Source organism: Lepidochelys kempii, chromosome 3 (assembly GCF_965140265.1).
Source record: "Lepidochelys kempii isolate rLepKem1 chromosome 3, rLepKem1.hap2, whole genome shotgun sequence".
NCBI classification, from domain to species: Eukaryota; Metazoa; Chordata; order Testudines; family Cheloniidae; genus Lepidochelys; species Lepidochelys kempii.
In genome coordinates this window covers 11,922,471-11,940,665 of record NC_133258.1, presented here as the reverse complement: position 1 = coordinate 11,940,665, position 18,195 = coordinate 11,922,471, and the positions used below count along the sequence as shown (strand labels likewise).

At 42.1% G+C, this 18,195-nt stretch overlaps 1 protein-coding gene across 27 annotated transcripts in view; it reads right to left on the bottom strand.

The window, feature by feature from the left end:
• Positions 1 to 18,195, bottom strand: part of PKHD1 (PKHD1 ciliary IPT domain containing fibrocystin/polyductin) — a 467,199-nt gene that overhangs the window by 182,276 nt on the left and 266,728 nt on the right. For all 27 annotated transcript variants that reach the window (XR_012157892.1, XR_012157891.1, XR_012157890.1 and 24 more), the window contains one exon: positions 11,609 to 11,746. Coding sequence is in view for 20 of the 27 variants with exons in the window: in XM_073335719.1 (XP_073191820.1) it covers positions 11,609 to 11,746 (138 nt within the window). In the remaining 7 variants the exon portion in view is untranslated. The remainder of the gene's footprint in view (positions 1 to 11,608; positions 11,747 to 18,195) is intronic.

The window sequence follows — 18,195 nt, the reverse complement described above, 5'->3', positions numbered from 1 at the left end:
CAATGGTCCCTTCTGACTTTAGAATCTATGCATCTATGAAGAAGGCTGAGTTTAGTGATATATGCCTCAATTAAGCAAACTATGTGTGTATCCTTCATTGTATGATATCTCAGAGATGGAAGATAATTTCACGGAATTCCGAAACATGCTGAAGAAGAAGAAGGTCTAAGAGATCTTTTCAGAGATCCTTCCTGTCCCAAGAGCAAAGGAACATAGAAGATTCTGGAGGTGAACTGTTAGATAAGTAAGAGTGTAGGGTGCAGGGTTTTGGTTTTGTGGAACATTGATCCACCTTCTATGGGGAGAGGGGGCTGAATAGTTTGGAAGGCCTCCACCTCAGTGAGGACAGGCTAGCTAGAATAGTCAGGAGAGCATTAAACTAATAACAAAAGGGGAGGGCAAAAAAAGGGAAGATATGGCCACTCAGCACAAAATTGAGATTTTGATAAAATTAATCAAGGAACAAAAGGACACAAAGCGAAGAAATTCTTGAATTGCCTATACACCCATGGTAAAAGCCTGGGTAATAAACAAGGGGAATTGGAATGCTCATTTATGAGCATAAACTAAATCTAGTTAGTATTATTGAAACCTGGTTGGATGGGTCCCATGATTGGAAGGTTAAAATTAATGATAATATCTATTTAGGAAGGATTGAGTGGACAAAAGGGGAGCAGGAGTGGCACTTTATTTCAAAAATGGCACTACCTGTTTCTGAGTCACTTATAACTTGGAACGACCCTGGATGCCCCTTTCCGATAGAGAGCTTTAGCCACACCCTGGCATGAGCAGCTAGGGAATGTCTCACATGTGGATAACTTGGAAGAAAATCAAATTGAATGCTTATGGATCAACGTCCAAACAGATAAAGCACAAGATGGGGTAGTAGTTGGTGTCTGCTGCATACCTCCAAATTACACTAGGGACAGCATAACCAGTGCCTTACGTATCTATCCATAATGTGTAGGGAAAAAGCTGCATGATCATGGGGAACTTCAATTTGAGTGACATAAGCTGGAGTTCTAATGCTGTCAGGATTAAAACATCCTTGGAATTTCTAAATATTATAGATGATAATTTCCTAACTCAAAAAGTATTGCATCCAACATGGGGGGATTCTATATTAGACCTCATCTTGACAGACAAAGAGGAACTGATCACAAAACTAAAAATTCATGATAACTTTGGTAGACGTGATCATGACTAGATCACATTTATAATATGCAAACAGAGTAAAATCTAGACCAGATATATATATACACTTGGTGCTTTTAAAGCCAATTTTATAAAGCTTAAAACAATTATGAGCCAAAGCAGCTGGGAGGAAGATTTTAATCAGAAAAATGTGAATGATAATTGGGAATGTTTAAGAATACTTTACTAAATACACAAAAACCTGTAATCACACTATCAAGGAGGAAGGCCATATTGGTTAAAAAATGTCCTTGTTTAGAGAGGACATGAAGGCACCTATAACAATTTTTAAAAATGATATATAATGAAAGAAAGGAAAAGTTGAACGTAATGAATATAAATCAGATGCTAAAAATTGTAGAAAAGGGATAGGGAAAGCAAAGGAATACAAGGTGAAATCTATGGCCTTCAGAGTTAAGGACAATAAGGAGGAATTTTTTAAGCATATTAGGAACAAAATGAATCCTGACTTCGGTATTTGCCCATTACAAGATGAACATGGTAGCATTAACAATAATGCAGAAAAGTCAGAAATGTGCAATAAATATTTATGTTGTTTATTTGGGGAAAAAAACAGATGATGTAGTCATATCCTATGATGGCACTCTTTCAATTCCACTGGTATCTTGGGAGGATGTTAAGTAGAAGCTACACAAGTTAGATATTTTAAATCAGAAGGTCCAGACAACTCACCTCCAAGAGTTTTAAAAAAGCAGATTGAGGAGCTCACTGCACCATTTATGTTGTTTTTCAACAAGTCTCAGAACACTGAGGAAGTTCAAGAAGACTGGGAGACAGCTAATGTAAAAAAGGCTAAATGGGATGACCTAGGTAATTATAGGCCTGTCAGTCTGACATCAATCCCATGCAAGATAATGGAGCAGCTGATACAGGACTCAATTAATAAAAAATTAAAGGAAGATAATATAATTAATGCCAATCAACATGGGTTTATGGAAAATAGATCCTGTCAAACTATCTTGCCACCTTTTTTTCTTTTTGATGAGGTCACAAGTTTGGTTGATAAAGGTAATAGTGTTGATGTAATACACTTAGACTTGGTATCACAAGAGATTTTGAGTAAAATACTAGAAAGATATAAAATTAATAGGGCACAAATTAAATGGATTAAACACTGGCTAAATGATAGGTTTCAAAATGTAATGTAAATGGGAAATCATCATCAAAGAGGTGTGTTTCTAGTGGGGTCCTGCAGAGCCTGGTTCTTGACCCTATGCTATTTAATATTTTTATTAATGGCCTGGAAGAAAACATAAAATCATCACTGATAAAGTTTGCAGATGACACAAAAATTGGGGAAGTGGTAAATAATGAAGAGGATCAGTGGCAAAGACCAATCTGGATTGCTTGGTATGCTGGGTGAAAGCAAACAACATGCATTTTAAGATGGCTAAATGTAAATGTGTACGTCTAGAAACAAACGATGTAGGCCATCTTTACAGGAGGTGGGACTCCATCTTGGGAAGCAGTGAATCTGAGAAAGATTTGAGGGTAGTGGTAGATAATTAGGTGAACATAAACTCCCTGTGCAACACAGTGGCCAAAAAGGCTAATGCGATCCTGGGATGCCTAACCATGGGAATCACAAGTAGGAGGAAAGAGGTTATTTTACCTCTGTATTTGGCACTGGTGCAACTGCTGCTGGAATACTGTCTCCTGTTTTGGTGTCCATCATTCAAGAAGGATGTTGATAAATTGTAGAGGGTACAGAGAAAAGCCACAGGAATAATTAAAGGATTAGAAAATATGCCTTATAGTGATTGATCTCCTTGAGTCTATCTATTTAGCTTAACAGAGAGAAAGTTACCGGGTGACTTGATTACAGTCTGTAAGTATCTACAATGGGAACAAATATTTAATAATAGGCTCTTCAATCTAGCAAAAGAAAGATATAACATGCTCCAATGGCTGGAAGCTGAAGCTAGACAAATTGAGACTGGAAATAAGGTGTCATTTTTTTAACACAGAGAAATTAACCATTGGAACAATTTACCAAGGGTTGTGGTGAATTCTCCATCACTGGCAATATTAAAATCAAGATTGGATAAAAAAAAAACCTCAAAATTATTTTTGGGAAGATCTATGGCTTTTGTTATACAAGAGGTCAGATGAGATAATCACAGTGGTCCCTTCTGGCTTTGGAATCTATCAACTTTAAGAATGTGCTTCTGTTCGTCTTTAGCCATCAAAGCATTTAAGCACGTGCTTAACTTTAACTTCACATTGACTTCACTGTGATTAAGCATATACTGAAGTGCTTTGCTGAATTTGAGCTATAAAACAGACTTTATCCATGGGTTATGTACCCATGTTTAAAGTTAGAGGTCCTTGAAAATAGCCTATCTAAACTAAAACTAAACTGGTAAGGTTTGATAATACATGAAGCCCACACATAATATATTGAAACCTCATTAAAAATACTGAGAACACTTACTAGCCCTCCGTATCCCATAGTTACAATGAAACTCCACATCAAGGTCCAAATGTGTGAGCTAACAGAGAACATCTCTGGGTGGGAAGCAGCAAAATATTAGAAGCTGTAAATACTTTAACCAGTTCTATGAAAATATGTTCTTGAAACCAATTTATGTCCAGCGCTGCCAGATTTATCATGCAAATTAAAATGAAAGAGAATAAACCATGTAGCATGCTTTGTAGTTTATCTTCCATGCAATGCATATCAATTAAGCAAAAAGAGTTTGTTCTACAAAAGCCAAATACAGCTAAATATCAAACCTAGCATGAGCCCTGGCCAACATTTTTGGCACCTTATTTTCAGAGGTCTTGAGCACTCACAACTGCCACTGGAAATAGAGGTACTCAGTATCTGTGGCCTACCAGTAAAGACGTGAATCTCATGAAGTTATCTGATCATGTTATGAGGTTAATTCTTACCTTATGGCTCTGGTACTTATATAACCCCCATTAGCATAGTATTTGAGCATCTCATGATACCCCAGGGAAGTAGGTATATACATTCACATGGGGAACTGTGGCATACAGAAACTAAGTAGCTTCCTTAAGGTCACATAGGAAGTAAAAGGCAGGGCTGGGAATTGAACCTGAGTCTCTCAAGTCTTTACTTAGCACTTTTAACCACTGGACCATCCTTTTTCTCCCTCCATCCACATGCTTTCTTTTCTGGTGTAATATTATCAGTTCTAAACCACACCCCGTAAAATGCTCTTCCAGGCCAACAGAAAGATGTTAATAGAGCAGAAGAGAGGAAAATGTTCAGAAAATTTTGGTGTGTGATGTTGCTCTTATCTTGTGGTGATAAGTCTATACAGTAAACCGTATTCCAACTGTGACTTCATTTATTTCACCAAGGGTAGTTTACAGTCTCAGAAGAAAATGGCCTAGCACTGAACAGATACAAGGGAGGAAAAAGTAGGACAATTTGTGCCCTAGAGAAATATATGCAGAGTCCAGTAAAAGAGTTCAGCGTTCCTCTAAAATTAGAGATTAAATCAATTATGCAACAGAAAACCTCAGCAGGTGTAGAATAAAACAAATCTGTGCAAAATTAGCCAGCCTGTTATGTTCTTTTCATATTTAAAAATTACAGTTTTGGTGGAATATATATATACGAATAAGAGAAAGAGAGAGAGAAAACTTTGTATCCTAAAGAAACATTCCTCTTTAAGAGCCTTCAAAAAATTAATTAATTAGCAAATTCAAGGTTCCCTAGCAGTGCCAGACTGACATTCCTGGAGATTTATGTCCTTTATGTATCACCTGTGCAGTACAGGAAGCACAATCTTCCTCCACTCTACAGCTAATGCATCTCTTACCTTTGCTGCCGGTCCTTCCTCTAGAGCAAGGAGGGAAGTCATTCTTTCATGGTCCAGTCAATCCTTGGCCTCTTTGCTGAGACCACCAATAACTGGTGTAAATTGGACCGTGACCAGAGATTCTTTTCAGAAAGGACAGCAGACAGACAACATATGACTACAACTTTCAGCCACTAAGGATCTAAGCCTAAAGCTTTGTATCCCATTCCTAAATCCCCCAAGTCATCCTTACTTCCTTGAATGATGTTCTCAGCCACTCTAAGACACCACACACCATGTTGGAGCCTTTCAGTTATTCCTCACCCATTACAATATTTTTCTAACCACAGACGTACCCCACCAAGTTGGGGATTTATAATTTTTGGTGAGATATTTTTTCCTGGTGGTTATAAAATGTTTACCTTTATAAATGTGTGTGTGTGTAAACTGGTTGGCCAGCAAAACATCATTGGAAAGGTCCATGTGAATACAACCAAATCTCAGCTTACTTTTTTTTAAAAAAGAAGTACATTTCTAATGGTTGTGGAGAAAAACTTGAAAGTGTGAACCCTAAATGCTCCAATCCCAGAAGGGATACTTAAAAAAGAACCCAAAATGAATGTCTTTAAACCATGATTCTTAAGCCATTCTCATAATTTTTAATACTATGTGTTGCCAACACTATAACACTTGTCAACTCTGCAGGGGTGTTGGGAGGACTGATCTGTTATGTCTGTACAGTGTTCTGAAAGACCACAGTGTTAAGGATCATTGTAATGATTCACCCACGTGGGTAAGTATTTGCAGGCTCAGGAGATCAGGATTAGCATGCATGTGAGAGATGGTGTTAACTGATCAACAGGGCCCAGTGAAGGCACATCATTTCACTCAAGCACTTTTTGACTATGGGACTGTCCTCACTACACAGTTAACCTGTGAGATTGGCACCCGGGTATTGACCACTGCAAAGCCCTATCTACATTACTATGTCCTCACTGTTTTTGCACTTGCCCATGTGTGCCTGGGGACATATCCCATGATTCTTTGTGAGGAGATGCTCTAGGATTCTGTCCCAGTCACTTGTGGGAGAACTGGTCAGTTCTTTGTGGGACTTGCGAGAAGGGCATTGGACGATTATCAGCACTCGAGTGATTTTGCTTGGGTCCTCACTTTGATGTGAGCAGGTTCCAGTCCCAGTGAAAGCAGAGCCCCAGTTCTAACCCATCCTCCCATCTGGGTAAGGTAGCTCAAAGCGCCTCCTAATTCAGGTCAGAGACTTTTCTGTTTGGATGGTAGCGAGGGTCGACTAAACCCAGGTGAAAGCCTGGCTCAAATGTGCAGTGAAGAATCCTTACTATGGAAAGCCTAGTTAAAACAACGCAGGGCTGAGCAGAGAAAAAGCCAGTTGCACTCTCTCTTGGGCTTATTTGCAGACTGCAACCTGGACCTTATTTTGCCGTTTGGCTTGAAAAGTACTTTCCATTGTTGTCACATTTCAGTGTTATTCCAGCTACGGTTGCTGACATTGTTTCGTTTTCCATAATAAGCCCTATCAATTCTTTCCCAGAATTGTTGGTGTCTCCCTTTTCTTTGCAGCACTGCTGCACAGCAGTGGTTGTAAAAGGAAGCCAAGTAATCTCTTGTGCTTAGAACTTTTTGCGTTCCATGGGCAAGAGTATTTTGCAGAATTAAGTGTAGTGGCCACACCTGTCAGTTTGATGTGTTATCTGAATCCAAGCCTTCTTGGATTTTATTGGGTCAGCTATTCGTGAACTCTGGTCAATGGACACTCAGTCTGCAGAATATTTACTGGTGGTCAACAAAGAGTTGACTTGTCACATAGTGCTGGCTTCTTTTTCTCCTTTCCAGTTGCTTCATCAGATGTCCATGCTCTTCACTGTAAAGAAGAGCCCAGAAGCCTGAAAAGGCAGCTGAAACCAGGGAGGAGCCAGACAGCTGCCTATATGCAAAGTACTTCACTTAGGAAGGGACAATCTATCAGTTGCACACACACAAAATGGGAAATGACTGCCTAGGCAGGAGTACTGCAGAAAGGGGTCTGGGGGTCATAGTGGATAGCAAGCTAAATATGAGTCAACAGTGTAACACTGTTGCAAAAAAAAAAAAAGCAAACATCATTCTGGGATGTGTGAGCAGGAGTGTTGTAAGCAAGACACCAGAAATAATTCTTCTGCTCTACTCCACACTGATTAGGCCTCAACTGTGTCCAGTTCTGGGAGGGACACATTTCAGGAAAGATGTGGACAAATTGGAGAAAGTCCAGAGAAGAGCAACAAACATGATTTTAAAGGTCTAGAAAATATGACCTATGAGGAAGATTGAAAAAAATTGGGTTTGTTTAGTCTGGAGAAGAGAAGACTGAGAGGGGACATGATAACAGTTCTCAAGTACATAAAAGGTTGTTACAAGGAGAAAGGAGAAAAATTGTTCTTCTTAACCTCTAAGGATAGGACAAGAAGCAATGGGCTTAAATTGTATCAAGGGAGGTTTAGGTTGGACATTAGGAAAAACTTTCTAACTGTCAGGTAGTTAAGCACTGGAATAAATTGCCTAGGGAGGTTGTGGGATCTCCGTCACTGGAGATTTTTAAGGGCAGGTTAGACAAGCACCTGTAAGGGATGGACTAGATAATACTTAGTCCTGCCATGAGTGCAGGGGGCAGGACTAGATGACCTCTCAAGTCCATGCCAGTCCTACAAATCTATAAATAGCTTCCTCCATGGACCAGTGCCACCAGTGGAACTGGAGCTGCTAGCTGCTAGTGGGAGATGACTATCCAGGGGAACGTAAAAGAAGGAAATGATATGGCCAGGCAGTGTGCCCAGGAGGAAAGGAACGAAGTGACAGACAGGGTGAAAGCAAGGACCAAAAGTGAGGGAAAGTGGGAGATGAACTACAGAATCGCAGCAGATCACGTTATTAGCTTTTTTTTTCAAAAGCGACAAAACACTCATCACATTAACATGAGCTAGAAATGCATTAAATAGTTTCTTACTATTTCTTCTCTGTGTAAGCAGCTGCCCTAGTTACCACAAGGATATTACATGACTGCACGTGGGCTCAGAAGTGGGCTCATGAGACAATCTCTCATGGTCCACACTACAAAGAAGTTTGAGAACTTCAAGACTGCCTATGCAGTAGAGCGGAGTCATGCATCCCTCAGATGTCCTGACTACACCCCGGAGGCTGGGTGGTAATCAGCTATACCACATGGTCTGACATGTCATATTGCCTAATCATCCCATGAACCTTTGCCAAGTGCCAATTGGGAAGACAATAAAGCGGGATATTACTCTATATGATTTTTTCCAATTATATAAATAATATGGAAGTTGGGGCATTACGGTTTTCACACCAAAAACAACAGAGACTTCAGAAATGTCTGGTGCTTCATCTCCAGGCAGTCAAGTCATGAGTTAATAATGACCTTAGGCATCTTGCCCAGAATGAGAGACAAGACTGACAAGCAGCCATCACTAGAGCCAAGACAATATGTGACAAGTCTGAGACTAAAAAAGTCTATTTAGGTAATTAATCAGTGAGTGGTGTTGCCCTGTTTTACTCTGGTGTGACAGGCAAAACCAGATAGCCTGCCAGTAATGAACAGCTGAGTACTACAGAGTTCAAAAAGGATTTCAATGAGCCCATCATGAAGGAAATAACTTCAGCATTTTGGTGCTTCCTTACCAGAGATGTATGAAACCTGGTGGCTTTGCTCAGGGATGGAATTCACTTTTTTTTTTCCAGTTTCATTCCACCGAGATTTGAACCTCAATCCTGAGTTTTGGATCAGAACGAACCCAGTAATCCCAAAGTGAAACCTAGCAGAAACTGCTGAGAAGTTGAGGCCAACATTTTTGAGTGTCTCCTTCTGACACTGACTTGCTAGTTCCATTTGCAAGTCATCACACTTCGCTGAGCCTCAGTTCCCCCAGCTGCAAACTAGGAATGATGATAATTTCCTACTTCATACCACATGGATGCTGTAAGGTGTAACTAAACAATGTTTCTAAAGTATTATGTGACCATCATTGAACCAGGGAAATCCAGAGCTACAGGTCTAAACCCAGTAGCTGGTAGCTGTACCAGATTGTATCCCCCGTGAATCAGGTACAGAGGGGACTCACAGCACACGTTGACCAGTGGATTACACTGTACATAAAAGCAAAATGTAAGTAAGGCCCATCAGAGAAGTCTCAGGAGTTCTGTGCTCTTAGCCCTGACATGCATCTCTTTATGCCAAGTAGCTTCTAGGAGGCACAGACTCATCTAAAATTCACATCCCTGTTTTATTTCAAGCTAAAGTTTTGTCATAATTGTTGGAATATCGTTGACGTTTCAGAAACTCTGAAATCTTCCTTTTTTTCTTGCAAAGAATATTTCTCCTATCTGTATTCCTACTCTCACTCCTGTGCTTTAATCAACCTTCTCCCAAATAAAAGAACCGGTGCTCTAATGTACAGCAAAGCTCAACTAAGCATTACTTATAGACTACAGAATTATGATCCTGAGGTTAAATATGCCAGACTGAGAACTATGAAATCTGGGCCCAAGGTCCTATTCCTGGCTCTGCCCTAGAATGTGTGTATAGTCTGGGAAAGTCATGTAGCCACTCTGGGTATGTCTACACTGCAACTAGACACCCCTGGCTGGTTTGTCCAGCTGACCTGGCTTGCAGTGCTCAGGATAAGAGGCTGTTTAATTGTGGTGTAGATGTTCAGGCTTGGGCTCGAGCCCTGGCTCTAGGCCCCTGTGAGGTGGCGGCCTGAATGTCTACACTGCAATTAAACAACTCCACAAGCCTTAGCCCCACAAGCTGAATCTGCTAGCCCAGGCCAGTCGCAGGTATCTAACTGCAGCATAGACATACCCTCTGAGCATCAGCTTCCCCATCTGTAAAACAGAGTCAATGATATTTAGTCAATAATGGCTGCACTGGAAGCAGGACACTGAGAAGTTACATTGGAGAGAGCGTATTGGTATGTGGATCAGACGGTGTCAATTTCAGATCCTACTTAGGCATCACTCAGTGCTGATGTCCACCTCTATTAACTTTGTTTACTAAACTGTCTCATTATCTGTTTTGTGTCAGGATTTCTTCAGGGTGTGGTGGAATAGGACAGATGGGCTGAAAAACCTTCCTTTGGGCATGGAATACACACGATTGGACAGATGGGCTCCAAGAAGCTGCCTTCAGGCCTGGAACACGTGGGAAGAGAAGGGGGGTATATCCTCTCCTGTTTTTACAGCCAAGTGTAAAAGCCAGTGGAGAACACTGTGGGCAAAATGAAGAATGTGTATCCAGCTACCCCCTTTATAGCAGAAACTGGAACAAGAATCTTTCTCCAGAAGGTGCTGTCCAAAGAATCTACAGGTGTAGCTAGCTACTTGTTTGGCTCTTAATGCCAGCATTTCTCCATGGCTATATGCTTAAGGGGAGTTTATGTAGCAATGAAGCACATCAATATTTCAAAATAAGTGTTTTTAGGCAGCAGAGCACACTTATTTTCCTAATTTATATATTTAAACTGCAAAAAGGTGGGAACAATAAACTGTTAAGAATATGTAAAGGTACACTGACCTCCATTGTTACCTGTAAAGCCTTTTTTCAAAGCAAAACTAAAGGCAATAAAATATCTCTTTTGCTAAAGCTTATTAACTTGCCAGTCCCCTGAGATTAACAACAAAGAAATTCCAGGGTCGACTTCACAGGAATGTGATTACTCAAATAAATTATCATTTTAAAGTTCATAAAACCAATCTTGAGAAAGGGCAGGGAGTGACCAACACACTGATCTGAGCATCCAAATGATTCCTGTAAGTAAAGAAAAATCCCGGCTTTATGCAGCTTCATGTTTGAAGAGAATTATGGGAGTAATTACTTTTCTGGGGAAAGGCATTGGTTTCTTCATTGCGAATAGCAGGTAACAGACCCAGTGACATTGGAGACACTTTTGGCATAAGAACTAGCACCCCATGCTATATTCCCCAAGAGTCCCTGCACCCCTCTATTCTGAGGTACTGGCAGAACATTCCAGCTAGACCAGTTTTATGTCAGATCAGGATTTCTATACCTTGTGGGAAAACTTAGTTGCCTTCTTGAGTTGGTGTTAAAGGCCCTCCATGCCACTTACTTAAGTGCTATTGACTTCAACTTTAAGCACACGATGTTAGGGATTGCTCCCACATCTAGGATGACTCAGTCTTTGCCTTGAAGCGCTTGCAATCCAAGAAAACAAGTGCCAAAGGAAGTGCAGGGAGATAGATACAATCCACATCCATGGGTTTTATATACATTGAGTAAAATCCTGGCCCCAGTGAAATCAATGGGAGTTTTACCAGCTTTTCACTACTTATATACATTTAGTTCTTAAGTATGCATTAGCTGTGTTAGATTTTCTCCTCACCCAACCCATTCTAAACTGGCCTTTTTCTTGTATGCATTACAGAAAAAGCAACGACCTGTTTGATTATCAGGCCTAGCATCACCATGAATGATCTCATAGTATTTGTCGTTAATTCTTGGGGGTTTTTAAAATCAACAAATAAAACAAAATCCTTGTTTTAAGAACAGCCTCTGGTCATTATTTCTCTCTTACCCACTTTCAGTTCACCACCTGCAACCACTATACAGGTGGCACTAAGGACATTGCTGGAGCTGACTGGGAATTCCAGAGTCCCCAGAACATAGAGACCTCTCAGAGGAGGAAGAGTTGTATCCACCAGGATGGTCCTGTCTGAAAAAAGAGGAGAGAGAGAGAGCAACGTCAATATACCAACACTGTGATGTGAAGATGGAAAATGAGGGGAAAGCTCTAGAGATCATGGCCACTTAAGCATGTGCTTAACTTTAAATTTTGCTTGACAAATTCAGACTGGAAATAAAGTGTAAATTTTGAATATTGAGAGTCATTCATCATTGGAACAACTTCCACGGGTCATGACGTTCCGCACTAACTGGCCATTTTTTAAATAAGAGATTGGATATTTTTCTAAAAGATATAGGTCTGTAAAAGTCGTAATATTATAACAAAAACACTTCAAAAACAGACTCCAATGAGAGACAGCTGAATTGGAATTAATTTGCAAACTACACACCAATAAATTAGGCTTGAATAAAGACTGGGAGTGGATGGGTCATTACACAAAGTAAAACTATTTCCCCATGTATATTTCCCTCCCCCCTCCCCCACTGTTACTCTCACCTTCTTGTCAACTGTTGGAAATGGGCCACTCTGATTATCACTACAAAAGGTTTTTTTCTCCTGCTGATAATAGCTCACCTTAATTGATCGCTCTTGTTATAGTGTGTATGGCAACACCCATTTTTTCATGTTCTTGTATATATATATATAGATATATCTTCCTACTGTATTTTCCACAGTATACATCCGATGAAGTGGCTTTTAGCCCACAAAAGCTTATGCTCAAATAAATGTATTAGTCTCTAAGGTGCCACAAGTGCTCCTCGTTCTTTTTGAAATAAAGAATTCAATCATGTGGACCCATATTGACCCCAACTTAGGTCATGAGCAGAGGTCAGACCTTGAGACCTACAACAAATTGTCTATAAATTGAGCCAATGGAGTAACTACTACTAGTAGTAGGCTGTTATCCTGCATGTGAACCAGCCACTAGACGAGTGTGAGATACACACTTTGACAGTGTTTCACAGCAACTTGTGACAACAGAGAATGGTGAGACTCGGGGTTCCTGGATCCAATTCCAGGTTCTGGAGGGGAGCGTTCTCTAATGGTTGCAATCTCATCTAACACTGGGCCCCAAAGCCGGACCCCATCTTCCTCTCCTCCTATGCACTCACCAGCTCCTGACTCCTCCCTGCTACTCCACAATGCCCATATCCACTTAATATTGACCCACACCCCTATCTTCCTATCTACCTCTCTAGTTACTGCCTCTATTTGCCCCCCATCCCATCTCCTGACCCCTCCCACTCTGCTCCATCAAATATCCACCCCACCCCACCTCCCCACCCCTCCCACTCTGTTTCCATACAACCTCCACCCCACCCCAGCTCCTGTCCCTTCCCCTCTGCTCCCATCCAACCTCCAACCATCCCAGCTTCTGACCCCTTCCTCTCTGCTTCCATACAACTTCCTCCCCATTCTAGCTCCTGACCCCTGTCCCTCTGCTCGCATCAAACCTCCATCGCACCGCAGATCCTGAACCCTGTCCCTCTGCTTCTTTCCATCCTCCACCCCACCTCAGCTCCTGCCCATCCTACTCTGCTCCCATCAAACTCCCATTCTGCCTCCTGACCTCTCCCCCTCTGCTCCAATCTGACCTCCATCCCACCCCAGCTCATCTCCCTCCCCCCCAGCTACCAGCCAATATCCACCCCACCCCAGCTCCTGAACCCTCTCCCTCTGCTGCTATATCCCCCCAACTTCTGCCTGCCTTCCCTCTCTTTTTTTCCTCATTCCCACCCTTCACTCCCCAACAGTTGCATCCAGTCGTCGCCTCCTTGCTGCCTGGGCATTAGCAGGAGGAGCCTTGAGAAGGCAGGGGAGGGGATCTCTCTGCTCTCAATTCTTGAGCCTGCAACCACAGCAGCCCCTTGCTGACCAGACAAGCAATTGCACTGAAAGTCATCTTCAGTCCCTGCAGCCCTGGGCTGGAGCATGCTCAGCACACATGAAATCTCCAGTGAATTTAGCTGCCAAACTGGAGCAAGTCTCTAGTGAGCTTGTGAGCAAAGGCTCACAACTTGGGCAAATTTAGAAAAAATTTAACTGGGACGGCAAAACAACGGTGTTCAAGGCCCTTTCAATGAGGGATAGGGTCCTATTCCCTGAAGAGCTAACTGTCATAATCAGTCGGAAAAAACACAATACCGAGTGAAACAAAGCAGAGGGAAGAGGATAAGGGGGGAGATATTCTTAGAATGGAAATGGCTTATATGAGGAAATCACTGCTCAAGAATATGAGAAAATGCTCCAGTTGACAAAGGCCGTAAGTATAGTCGTCAAGCATAGGGCGAAACATTTTTACAAGAAGAAGAAAGAGAGCTGTTAGGCATAACATTTATATGTCATGTTTAAGCCTGGAACAGATTTTTTTTTTTTTTTTTTTGCTGAGTTGCACATCCTTAGAAATAAGGGCTTATAAATGAAACACTGATTGCTCTGTAAGTAGATTTCAGAGTAACAGCCATGTTAGTCTGTATTCGCAAAAAGAAAAGGAGTACTTGTGGCACCTTAGAGACTAACCAATTTATTTGAGCATAAGCTTTCGTGAGCTACGTGAGCTGTAGCTCACGAAAGCTTATGCTCAAATAAATTGGTTAGTCTCTAAGGTGCCACAAGACTCCTTTTCTTTCTGTAAGTAGAGAGTTTCATGCATGTGACCCGAGAATAATAATGGGAGGGAGAAATTCTGACCTGCGCGGACCTGATGTGGTTTCATGGGTGCAACTGAGAGCATGTTCAGTGGATGCGTGAGGAGACAGACATATATTCTGCAGAAACAGCAGGGGGCTCCATTGTAGAGTTAATCTCCTTCCACACTTGAGAAAAAGGAACTGATGGGTAGAAGACTGTTACCACATGTGATACATTCCTTGTGGCACATACCTAACTGCTTCATATGAGCAGCTCTGCAGATTACACAGTGAGGTGACTAGTCAGTGCCTAAAATCAGTGACTTTAGGTCAGATGGCTCAATGAAATTTATCTCCAGACAAAGGAGAAACTGTATTTGTTTTATCCCTTCCCTCAAGAAATTCACATCGCCACAAGCAACTGCATTAAGAAAATAATTCAAATCTAAGAGGGCTACCTTTCATTTTATGTGTACTTCCTGCAGACAAAAGCTCACAGCCTTAACGTTCGGGTGTACAACGCTGAGAATTCGCTAATGACTCCAGCAATGACATCAAATGCCTTTGATCAACCCCATTGCTATATAAAACACCATAGCATGTCATTGAATGGAAATCAGCCACAACAGACACGCTATTATATGAGAGACAGTACTCCAGCATTCATCTCTTCAAACAGAAAAAGTTCAAAGAAAATCAAAATCAGAACATGAATAAGAGAGTGGATTCCACCACTAAAAAAAAGAAAAAGAAAAAAAGGCCAGGGGCTACATGATATCATATCTAGACCTTTCAAACCATTGCCTAGAATTATTACATGTTCTCCTTCCACCCAATATGCAATGTGTCATACTGAAAACCCATCAACCAAAGTATGGGAAATCTCAGCATTTGGGGAGCTAATGCACTCCATGATCTGGCCTGGAACGAAGACGACTGCTGTTTGCTGATGGAATGGTATGAATCAACTCACTATTCATGCTTTCCAGTATTGTGCAATTGGTTTTTAAATGTGGGAGTCCCAATTTAGGCAATGAGCCTGATTTGCAAGCCTTATTCATGTGATTAGTCCTTATGTGATGGGCACTATCTTGGCTAAAACACCAGAGACTAAACCAGAGAATGCCAGAGGTAAAATAACAAGCTGATAAACTCAAGCTACTCTATCTACATAGCCTTGATCACCACAGCAACTCATAATCATTAATGGAATTAGTTTCACAACACTCCTGTGATGAAGAGAAGCGCTAATATCCACATTGGGAATAGAGGCACAGGGAGCCTAAGCAACTTGTCCTAAGTTACACAGAAAGTCAATGGTGGAACAAGCAATTGAACCCAGGTTTTCTAAGACCTAGGTTAGCATCCTAACCACTAGACCATCTTTCCTCTCATACCAAAGCACTCCCTCTGGGACTGTAACAGCTTCATGTCCTCTGCAGCTTGGGCATAGAAGGGGATCTCACCAGTGAGCTACCCTTGCATGAGCAGTCCCACTAAAGTTATCATTACAGGTAAAATCCACCCCATGCAGGAGTTTTGGATGATCAGTAAAGGTTGTCTCTCTTCTAGCCTGGAGCTCATTTATATCCTTTTGGACTAAAACCAAAGAATGCTTCTCATGGGAGACTTCAATCACCCTGACATCTGCTGGGAGAACAATACAGCAGAGCACAGACAATCCAGGAAGTTTTTGGAGAGTGTTGCGGACAACTTCCTGGTGCAAGTGCTGGAGGAACCAACTAGGTGCCATGCTCTTCTTGACCTTCTGTTCATAAACAGGGAAGAATTGGTAGGGGAAGTAAAATTGGGTGGCAACCTGGGCAGCAGTAACCATGAGATGGTCAAGTTCAGGATCCTGACAAAAGGAAGAAAGGAGAGCAGCAGAATACGGCCCCTGGACTTCAGAAAAACAGACTTTGACTCCCTTAGGGCACTGATGGGCAGGATCCCCTGGGTGGCTAATATGTGGGGGAAGGAGTCCAGGAGAACTGGCTGTATTTTAAAGAAGCCTTATTGAGGGTGCAGGAACAAACCATCCCGGTGTGCAGAAAGAATAGCAAATATGGAAGGCGACCAGCTTGGCTTAACAGTGAAATCGTCAATGAGCTTAAACACAAAAAAGGAAGCTTACAAGAAATGGAAACTTGGACAGATGACTAGGGAGGAGTATAAAAATATTGCTCTAGCATGCAGGGATGTAATCAGGAAGTCCAAAGCACAATTGGAGTTGCAGCTAGCAAGGGATGTGAAAGGTAACAAGAAGGGTTTCTACAGGTATGTTAGCAACAAGAAGAAGGTCGGGAAAAATGTGGAACCCTCACTGAATGGGGGCGGCAACCTAGTGACATATGATGTGGAAAAAGCTGAAGTACTCTTCAATCTTCACAGACAAGGTCAGCTCCAGACTGCTGCACTGCGCAGCACAGTATGGGGATGAGGTGAGCAGCCCTCAGTGGTGAAAGAACAAGTTAAGAACTATTTAGAAAAGCTGGACACACACAAGTCCATGGGGCCGGATGCAATGCATCCAAGGGTGCTGAGGGTGTTGGCTGATGTGATTGCAGAGCCATTGGCCATTATCTTTGAAAACTCGTAGCGGCCAGGGGAGGTCACGGACTATTGCAAAAAGGCAAATGTAATGCCCATCTTTACAAAAGGGAAGAAGAAGAATCCAGGGAACTACAAACTGGTCAGCCCCACCTCAGTCCCTGGAAAAATCCTCAAGGAATCAATTTTGAAGCACTTGGAGGAGAGGAAGGTGATCAGGAACAGTCAACATGGATTCACCAAGGGCAAGGCATGCTTGACCAACCTGATTGCCTTCTATGATGAGATAACTGGCCCTGTAGATATGGGGAAAGTGGTGGATGTGATATACCTTGACTTTAGCAAAGCTTTTGATATGGTCTCCCACAGTATTCTTGCCAGCAAGTTAAAGTAGTATGGATTGGATGAATGGACTATAAGGATAGAAAGCTGGCTAGATCATCAGGCTCAATGGGTAGTGATCAATGACTCTATGTCTAGTTGGCAGCCAGTATCAAGCGGAGTGCCCCAGGGATCGGTCCTGGGGCTGGTTTTGTTCAACATCTTCATTAATGATCTGGATGATGGAATGGATTGCACTCTCAACAAGTTCGCGGATGACACTAAGCTGGGGGGAGAGGTAAATATGCTGGAGGATAGGGACAGGGTCCAGAGTGACCTAGACAAATTGGAGGATTGGGCCAAAAGACATTTGATGAGGTTCAACAAGGAGAAGAGTCCTGCACTTGGGATGGAAGAATCCCATGCACTACTGCTGGCTGGGGACTGACTGGCTAAGCGGAAGTTCTGCAAAAAAGGACCTGGGGATTACAGTGGATGAGAAGCTGGATATGAGTTAACAGTGAGTGTGCCCTTGTTGCCAAGAAGGTTAACGGTATATTGAGCTGCATTAGTAGAAGCATTGCTAGCAGATCGAGAGAAGTGATTATTCCCCTCTATTCAGCACTGGTGAGGCCAGTTTTGGGCTCCCCACTACAGAAAGGACAAATTGGAGAGAGTCCAGCAGAGGGCAACAAAAACTATTAGGGGGCTGGGGCACATGATTTATGAGGAGAGGATGAGGGAGCTGGGCTTGGTTAGTCTGCAGAAGAGAAGAGTGAGGGGGCATTTGATAGCAGCCTTCAACTTGCTGAAGGGGGGTTCCAAAGAGGATGGAGCTAGGCTGTTCTCAGTGGTGGCAGATGACAGAACAAGGAGCAATGGTCTCAAGTTGCAGTGGGGGAGGTCTAGGTTGGATATTAGGAAACACTATTTCATTAGGAGGGTGGTGAAGCACTGGAATGGGTTACCTAGGGA